The sequence below is a fragment of the Chiloscyllium plagiosum genome, chromosome 7 (assembly GCF_004010195.1).
Source record: "Chiloscyllium plagiosum isolate BGI_BamShark_2017 chromosome 7, ASM401019v2, whole genome shotgun sequence".
Lineage (NCBI taxonomy): Eukaryota > Metazoa > Chordata > Chondrichthyes > Orectolobiformes > Hemiscylliidae > Chiloscyllium > Chiloscyllium plagiosum.
Window position 1 is genome coordinate 49,689,112 of NC_057716.1, and position 10,001 is coordinate 49,699,112.

The following is a 10,001-nucleotide window of genomic DNA, read 5'->3' on the forward strand; positions in this document are numbered from 1 at the left end:
TCTACCTGCGACTCCACTTTCAAGGAGCTATGAACCTGCACTCCAAGGTCTCTTTGTTCAGCAACACTCCCTAGGACCTTACCATTAAGCGTATAAGTCCTGCTAAGATTTGCTTTCCCAAAATGCAGCACCTCGCATTTATCTGAATTAAAACTCCCTCTGCCACTTCTCAGACCATTGGCCCATCTGGTCCATATCCTGTTGTAATCTGAGGTAATCCTCTTCGCTGTCCACTACACCTCCAATTTTGGTGTCATCTGCAAACTTACTAACTGTACCTCTTATGCTCGCATCCAAATCATATATGTAAATGACAAAAAGTAGAGAGTTAAGAATCATGTTATGTTTATGTTCAGGCCAGACTGATTAAAGATGATAAGTTTCATTCCACAAAGTAGTAATTAAATTGATTTTGTTGTCATCAGTCAATCCTGAATTATGGGGTGATAATCTATCCAAAAATTGTTTCTCAAAACATCTGAAGTTTGGAATATTAAAATTTCACCCTCAACCAAATGTAACATATCCAATCTCAGGTCTGACCAGTGTCCACGTCTAAAAGGATGTGGACTGGCATCCAAAAAGGGAAATGTCAAGTTGGTAATTAATGCTTTAGATCACATCTGGAAAATACTAACCAAAATGTCAAAATGCTTTGTTAAAAGGCAGTGATGCTTTGTTTTGAAATTATATTGCGGAGGAGGGGATTCAGCAAACAGGCCTAATGTACATGAGATTTCAAAATTGTTGGAGTGTAAGGTCATATGATATCTTTAATAATTTACAAGTACCAATGTTTAAATAACAAATGAAACTTACTATCCAGTTGAGAGTCCAACTTCGCTAGGAAATCCACACAAAAAATAGTCTTAATTAGATCTTCAGGAAAATAGCTTGCCAGAGCTAGTGAGTAACCAAGTAGGACCAGAAGATGAGGGTCACATAAATCTACGGAAAAAGAACAAACTTGCATTTATATGGCATTTTTCAAGATCTATGGTTATCTCAAAGAGCTTTACATAATTAAATTTTTACAAAGTGTAATCACTGTCATAATGTCGGGAAAAAAATCCTCCATTAAAGAGGAACGTCGATTCTCCGAACAAGATGGGCGGGCACTATTTCGTTTGGATAATTGATTATTCGGTTAATTGATCCAATGCCTTTCCTCTGGAGCTCAGAGTTTTCTGTTAAGTCCGCTCCTCGCTCAGGAGTCTAGGCATCATCACACTGCGTGTGAGCCCCTGCCCTCCCCCCACCCCCGTTCGCTCCCCCCAACTCGTCCAATACCGCCCCCACCCCCTGCCCACCCACCAACCCCATCTTTGATGTAATATTTCTATAGGGACCTCTTCGGATAATTCGATATTTGGATAATCGAGGTTCCTCTGTATATCACTAAACAATCTAATCAGCACAATAAAGGTTAAAAACTTGCTAAGCTTGCAAAATAATTTTTAGAGAATTGATTTTGCATTCCTATTAATACTGCCAATGTTAATTGGCAAGATTAATATTCTAAACTATGAAAATGATGGATATTTTTGTCTTCCAATACTCATCCTTATGGGAAAGGTACAGTACACAAATACAATAAACAGCATTATGCAATTGAAATGTAGTCACAATACTTCTAGATGCTTGGATAAAAATAAATTTTCAAATTAAAATCAGGAACTTATGGAAGAAATATTAATATATCTTAATTCTTTCCTGGAAATTATCCTTTGCCTTCCTACAGACATGTTAGATAGTAAATTTCAAATTTATTCAAATGGGAAGGGGTAAATTAGGACCAACTATATAGACTTCAAAATCAAGTTGTCACTTGCCATGGATTTAGTTAAAATGGAATGTAATTTATATCCTAAATTATATCCATCAATCCTATTTTTTTGAAAGTATTGGTGTCTCAGAGGCATCGTAATTTACTTTCTTATTTAACATGTTATATATTTCTGGAGAATGGAAGGAAAAAAACTGAAGGATTTATATTGATGAGCTCAGGACATCTTAAGAGTCTTTACAGTCAAGGAAGTACTTTATGAAACATTCGTTGCAATGTAATAATAGTAAAATGGAAGTCAAGGGAAACTGGAACAAAGTAGATTTTGATCATTTTTAAACAAAAAAATGATCAAAACTGAAAATTCTTGCATGCCTTTTTTGTTTAAAAATTATCAAAATCTACTTTTGTTCCAGTTTCCCTTGACTACTTCGGTACAGGGTGGGTGTTTACAAGGTGCTATCAAAGCTACCTAAAATAAGCAATCCAAGCATAATTCTACAAAATGCCTCAGCCCTTAAAGATGTGGCTGAAATTTGACCTACACAATCCACAGCAGTATAATTAATCAAAACCTCAAAAGCAAGAGATATCCAATCTCTATTCTTACTGTAACTATTAGAAATGAGTGGTCACATGACCCAAAATAGGGTCTATCGAAAGGATACTAGAAGTCAAGGCAGGAGTCCTGAGAGAGAAAGAAAACCAAGAAACCAGAAGAAGAGGGTAGTGACCAAGAGGAACAATGAGAAGATAGTCAGAAGATTACAGGTAGAGGCTGCAGGTAGCAAAGTGCGTTCTTGTGCTGGCTCCATGTATGTTGTGCTGAGAGAAATCCTGGGGAGATGGGATCGTGAATTAGAGTGCAATTAGGACTTGGAAGACAGGATTAAATCTCTGGAAAATGAGCAGATATTGAGGCACCCAAAGTTGCAACTGTATTGGAGGAAGTTGAGAAGCAGATCTTTGAGTTTGAAGAGTGGAAATCCTTTTGAAAAGATTATTGAGAGAGATTGTTGTGACTCAGGTGATTTCTGACATCTAGAAGGGTTGTTAATGAGTGCATGGGATTGGTCTTGGTTGCATTAGATACTTAATAGAACATAGAACATTACAGCGCAGTACAGGCCCTTCGGCCCTCGATGTTGCGCCGACCTGTCATACCAATCTGAAGTCCATCTAATCTACATTATTCCATGTATGTCCAATGTGTGGGTCATTCTATTTAACCACAGTTTGCTTGTTAATTCAGTTTTGCTTCATGTTGATTTTGAAAATTTGTGTACAAGATCAATATTTTAAGCTATTTTAACTTTTCTAGATAGTAAACTTTATGTCTGGTTGCACAAACCCGTGAAGTCTTCTGTCATCAATCTCTATGCTTCAAAAAGATAGCAATTCAGATTCAATCTTCATTTACTGATTTATTGTCCCAATCAGCTTTCCCAATCCAGTCCAAAGTTTAGGCCACCATCAAGTACAGTACATGGTTGAGTGGCTTAAGCCAATAGTTGCCAGAGAAATTGGGCAAGGTGCTCAGGACCTTACTACCAATTCACAAAATGGCAAAATGCTTAAATCACCAATTTTCCATGTATTACTTAAAATAGTGGACTGTGAATGGAAACAGTGCAGGAGAGAGGCTTGGCTTTCAATTAAAACACTGTAATCCAGAAATCTAATATTATGACAAGCAATCACCACTGTAGTCTTAAATTTAACTAATATATTTGAACTCAATGTTTAAACAGTAATGTAATCTTGCAATGCATTTAAATCATTTATAGATTGAAAATAATTGTGTTGAAAAAAGAGAAGTCAAGCAATGCGTTGACTTAAGTGAATGTCAGCTGACTTTTATTGATTTGCAAAAGTTTAGATTCTGCATCATCATAATGCACAGTACAATACTCACTCAAATGAGGCCTGATTTGCTGTATACTGGATTCAAAGAACTCTTCAGCTTGTGGAGGATCATAATTCAAGATAGTGAATGGAAGTAGAGTGGCATATATGGCTGAATAATGGATCTGAAGTATTGAACAAAAATAAAGTTACCATTTTATTGCGGCATCAAAAGTATTTTCACTTATAAATTGCTTAGGAACCATTATTCAAAAAGCAATCTAGGTCTGTTCATTGAGGATGAAGGAACTTAGATTTATTTTAGTTTGTAGAACATTTCAACAACAGCAAATAATCCATAACTTTTGCTAAGTTGCTTCTCATTTTTCTTCCCCCTTTCCAAATATTATTTCATATTCTTTTTCAGAAAGTGATCCAAGATCTTTTAAATGACTCAATAATAACATATGCTTTAGCATTCCATAGCCCAAGATATCTTCAAAATAAAAATACAGATGAAATCAATATAAAGTTTTTGGGGTCCACTTTCCCTTTCTACAATTTTTGAGTGTGACATTTCTTGAATAATGGATTCACATTACAGTAACATCCTTTACCTGTTAGAATCAGAGTCATAGAGATGTACAGCATGGAAACAGACCCTTCGGTCCAACCCATCCACGCCAACCAGATATTCCAATCTAATCTAGTCCCACCTGCCAGCACCCAGCCCATATCCCTCCAAATCCTTTCTATTCATATATCTATCCAATTGTCTCTTAAATGTTGCAATTGTACCAGCCTTCACCACTTTCTCTGGCAGCTCATTCCATATACGTACCACTCTGTGTGAAAAAGTTGCCACGTAGGTCTCTTTTATATCTTTCCCCTCTCACCGTAAACACCTATGCCCTCTAGTTTTGGACTCCCCGACCCCAGGGAAAAGACTTTGTCTATTTACCCGATCCATGCCCCTCATAATTTTGTAAACCTCTATATTGTCAACCCTCAGCCTCTGACGCTACAGGGAAAACAGCCTGTTCAGCCTCTCCCTATAGCTCAAATCCTCCAACCATGGCCACATCCTTGTAAATCTTTTCTGAACTCTTTCAAGTTTCACACCATCTTTCCCAAACCCAGAAGCCCAGAATAATTTAAATAATTTGTGTAGAATGACTAGAAATTCAGAAATAGTGCACGACATTTATAAAAGTTAAGTACTACAGAATAGGAAAAGGCCATTTTGACCCATTCTTTGTTTTATAACATTTATTTTCCATCATTATCCAATCATTTTAAACTATGCAACATAAATGCCTCTTTAATTGCTACTTGCAGGAAGGCTCAAAGAAATCTAAATTACCTCTTCTGCGACTTAAGACAGTGGGAAAATACTGAGAATTCACTCCAACATGCAAGATTCTATTTAGTACATAGAACAGAGAACAATGCAGCGCAGAACAGGCCCTTCGGCCCTCAATGTCGCGCCGAACTGTGAACTATTCTCAGCTCATCCCCGTACATTATCCCATCATCATCCATGTGCTTATCGAAGGATTGTTTAAATCTCCCTAATGTGGCTGAGTTGACTACATTAGCAGGAAGGGCATTCCACACCCTTACCACTCTCTGCATAAAGAATCTACCTCTGACATCTGTCTTAAATCTATCACCCCTCAATTTGTAGTTATGCCCCCGCGTACAAGCTGACGTCATCATCCTAGGAAAAAGAAAGACTTTCACTGTCAACCCTATCTAATCCTCTGATCATCTTGTATGTCTCTATCAAAACCCCTCTTAGCCTTCTTTTTTCCAATGAGAAGAGATCCAAGTCTCTCAGCCTTTCCTCCTAAGACCTTCCCTCCAGACCAGGCAACATCCTGGTAAATCTCCTCTGCACCTTTTCCAATGCTTCCACATTCTTCCCGAAATATGGTGACTAGAACTGTAAACAATATTCCAAGTGTGGCCGCACTAGCGTTTTGTATAGTTGCAGCATGATATAGCGGCTCCGGAACTCAAATCCTGTACGAATGAAACCTAACACACCGTATTGCCTTCTGAACAGCACTATTCACCTGGGTGGCAACTTTCAGGGATCTATGTACATGGACTCCAAGATCCCTCTGCACATCCACACTACCAAAAATCTTTCCATTGACCCAATACTCTGCCTTCCTGTTATTCTTCCCAAAGTGCATTACCTCACATTTAGCTACACTGAACTCCATTTGCCACCTCTCAGCCCAATTCTGCAGTTTATCCAAGTCCCCCTGCAACCTGTAATATTCTTCCAAACTGTCCACTACTCCAACGACTTTAGTGTCGTCTGCAAATGTACTATTCCATCCACCTATGCGTGCGTCTAAGTAATTTATAAAAATGACAATGTACATTTGGGATATGGGTTCCTTGTATTGCAGTGGTACTGTCCTTATCTCTGAGTCAGGAGACTTGGATTAAGTCCCACCTGCTTCAGAGGTGTGAACTATCATCTCTGAACAGGTTGATTAGTAAATAGCTGTGGTTGGGATATAGATTTATCCTGAATAGAAGGCAAAGGCAAACAAACGACTGTTCTTTCTACTTTCCACAGTACTTAAACAAAGCCAGACTGTTCCCTTAAACACCCATCAATTCCAACTGTAATTCTGTTTTCAATTTAAACTAATGGAAAGAAAAACAAAAAAATCAGACAAGTTGTATGACGGGTTCATTCCCCACTACCTGTATTAAGCCCTTACAGATATTGAAAGTTTCCCCTATGGCAGCATTATAGTTTACAGGTTAAGGTGGTGGTCAAAAGGAGGAAAACCTTGGTTTGCTATATAATGTACTATTGTACGTACCTTGTTGATATGTTTAAGCGTGACAGATGCTATTTGGTCCAGCAAATCAGCGTGTAGGCAACTTGTTTTGGTTAGAAATAGGGCAAATTCCATAACATTGGACTCAGTCACCTGATCAATTAATCGTTCTAAGGTGGTCATTGTTTCTTCACAAAGTACTTCTTCAAACCATTCTCCAGAGACGTATTTTAGCTCTTCCATCAGTAGATCCATATTGTCTGCCTTCTGCAATCTTTCCAAACCACACTTATTCAGCTTCTGTAGTAGTTTCATGTACACTGCTGCTGTGCCAGGTTGGTATAAGGAGCCATTCCGTACCCATTTGGTGATGGCAACGGCCAATGCATTCAAGTCATTTAAATTACACTGGGGCAAGACAGCATCGATACGTGTAGAGATCAAGTGATCAATCCGTGCAGAAGGAAGGAGAGAGAGAACCCGAGTTAACATGGACACCTCATAAGGGATAACACTGCGGTGAAGATAACTGCAGTGGGAAAGAGTAATGGAGGGATGGTAAACAAGGGAAGAAAGAGAAAAATGACAAAATGAGTAATCTGAAGTGCAATATCTGCTGGGAACTTTCCAAATGCATTTAAATCTGACAGAAATAAGACTTAGACCACACCTTAGTTAGATCTTAAAAATTGTAAGTTAGGTCTGCCAGATCAAGATAATTAGCAAACGTTTACATGGATTCTGCAATGCATTTATAAGAAAAATAGCAGGGCAGAGTGCTTGTGTACAGGCATTACTCTAATGTACAAAATACCTAATATGGTGCACATGCAGTGATCATTAACCTATAGTTACCGTATTTCCTGAGTGATTTATTGAATAATTTAGTGATGGAACTTAATCCTTGTAACCTTTGCAAATCTGAAGTGAAGAAAACATTAGGTGTAAAGCTGTGTACTTGAATTTGGTCTGCAGATAAGAAATACTAAAGCAAGTAATGTTTTAAAATAAAATAATCATCTTCAAGCACAACTAATTACAGCACAACACAGACTATTTAGCTTAGCCGGCCTCTGCTGGTGTTTGTGCTCCACCCAGCTTAATGGAACTGTGAATGTAAAAGATCCCATGGCTGTAACAGTAGAGAAGAAATCTTCAGTATGTTGGCCAATATTTCTCCCTCAAATGATATTACAAAACAAATTATCTGTGCATCATCACACAGCTGCTTATGGAAGCTTAATATATACAAATATACTGGCCCATTTCATAGAAACATACTCCTATTTTACATATTCTTATTAGGCTGCCCCTCAGCCTCTGACGCTTTAGCAAAAACAATCCAACTTTGTCCAGCCTCACCTTGTAGTAATACACTTTAAACCAGGCAACATCCTGGAAAATCTCTTTTGCATCCTCTCTGAAGCTCTTCCTAAAATTGTGCAGACCGCAGCTGAACACAGCACTCTAAATGTGGCCTAACTAAAGTTCTAAACAGCTGTATAAAACAGTTCTTTATCTATGTCAGTACACGATCCCCAATCCCATGCATTTTAATTTTACCAGCTAATCTCTTAAATAAGACCCAATCTTGAACTCAAAGTCCAAGTAAACCACATCTACTGGCTTCCCCTCATCAACTCCACTAGTTACATCCTTGAAAAACTCCAGTAGATATGTCAAGCACGATTTACTTTTGTAAATCCACACTGATTCTGTTTGGTCCAGTCACTATTTTCCAAATTATAATAGTGGCTACCTTATTGTCTGTAAAGTGATTTGAGATGTTCTAAGATAATTGCAATAACTCAGGAAGCCCAACTGGAAAGAAACATCATTTATAGTAGACATCAAAACGGAGCCAATACCATGGTGTACATACACTAGTTGCACCCTGGGCCAGGCAGCCTGCAAACTGATCCCAGAGTTTGCTTCTATATATTTTCCAATAAAACCTTGACAGATGGAACTTGAATTCAATGCTCCTAGCTCAGAGGTAGGGACACTACTACTGTTCCACAAGAACCCTAAGAGGTGATCAACCCTACACAAATCATTTACTGAAGAAGACTGTGTTTCAAACTCACACGTATAGAACACAATGGATTAGCAGTCCATTGCCTTTACCTCTCAGCCATCTTGTTTTACCTGAGTCTGCTATAAAAGATTCTTTCTCACTGATTTTGCTTTTAAGTATTAACTGTAATCACCCAAGCAGCCAATTAGACGTTTACACTCAAAGCCCATTCTGAGTCTGCTTTATTTTTTATTTTAATTAACCTATTTAGGGATGTTATTACACCTGTGGAACTTGTGGAACTTGAACCTAAGTCTCCTGGTTCAGAAGTAGGAACACTATCAGTGTGCCAGAAGAGCTCTGAGTCTGCGTTTTTTTCCTCCACTAAGTCTACTTTTTTAAAAATTGTTTTTTCTTTCTTATTACATTCGGAAGTTTTATCTCACACAACCAAATGACATTCCCACCACAAGTCACCATGAATTTCTTCTGTTTTTCTTTTAAATATTAACTATCACCAGTAGTCACCCATGCAGCCAACAAGAAATTTACATGCAAAACCCATGATGGGCAAGAAGTCTGCTTTTCTCCCCCTGATATCCAGAATGTTATCACACACAACCAAATGACTTTCTCATCAACATATACCTGTGACATTTTTCCTTTCTTAAACTACTAACCACCACCAGAAACTTTCCATAGCCAATTAAATATTTATAAGCAAAGCCCATTATGGGCAATGCAAACCATCAAAAGTGAAGGGTGGGGGCTAGGGAGAGCAGGAAGGGACTCAACCAAAATGGAGATGGAGGGGGAAATAAAACACTGCATCCCCCACAATGGCCACCTCTATCTAAAGGCATTGATGGCACTGATCAACACTGTGTGCTCCTTCTCCAAGGAGATCCAGGCACGTATATGACCACAGAAGAGGGGCAGACAGTTGGCTAGTTCTGCTTTGCTTTTTTCTTGAAACTACTACTGAGTGCACTTTTTAAATAGATGAACAGGGTGAATAATCTATGTTCAGACTAAATACTCGATTGAACAGTTTGAGCTTTTAGAAATTTTTTTATCTACTTGTTTAGATGTGTTATAAAAGGGACCTAACCTGTGTCTTCTGGCCCAGAGGTAGAGACATTACCAGTGCAGCACAAGAACCCTCCTGAATCTGCTTTATCATATTTTCTAATCAACCTGTTCAGACATGTTATGACATATCCCTGGAGCAGCTGGAACTTGATTCCAGGATTTCTGGCCCAGAGGTAGGAGCACTACCATTGCGTCACAACAGCCATCCTGGGTTTTCACTTTTCTATTCAGAAACCATTTCCACCCATTCACTGTTTGAAGAAATATCAGTCCTTAATAAACTTTATTTATCAGCTTCTGACTATATACCTTGACAATGAAAAGATGGGTTAAAATGAAACAGTAGTTTGGACTAAACTTAACAACTTCATCCTTGTTAGGCAATTTTTTAAGGTAGCTGAAAATGTGTTGCTGGAAAAGCGCAGCAGGTCAGGCAGCATCCAGGGAACAGGAG

At 38.3% G+C, this 10,001-nt stretch overlaps 1 protein-coding gene across 9 annotated transcripts in view; it reads right to left on the reverse strand.

Moving 5' to 3' along the window:
- Positions 1-10,001, reverse strand: part of fastkd1 (FAST kinase domains 1) — a 53,629-nt gene that overhangs the window by 13,179 nt on the left and 30,449 nt on the right. For all 9 annotated transcript variants that reach the window (XR_006312141.1, XM_043693664.1, XM_043693660.1 and 6 more), the window contains 3 exons: positions 6,481-6,967; positions 3,702-3,816; positions 820-948 (listed from right to left, as the gene is read on the reverse strand). Coding sequence is in view for 8 of the 9 variants with exons in the window: in XM_043693664.1 (XP_043549599.1) it covers positions 820-948; positions 3,702-3,816; positions 6,481-6,967 (731 nt within the window). In the remaining variant the exon portion in view is untranslated. The remainder of the gene's footprint in view (positions 1-819; positions 949-3,701; positions 3,817-6,480; positions 6,968-10,001) is intronic.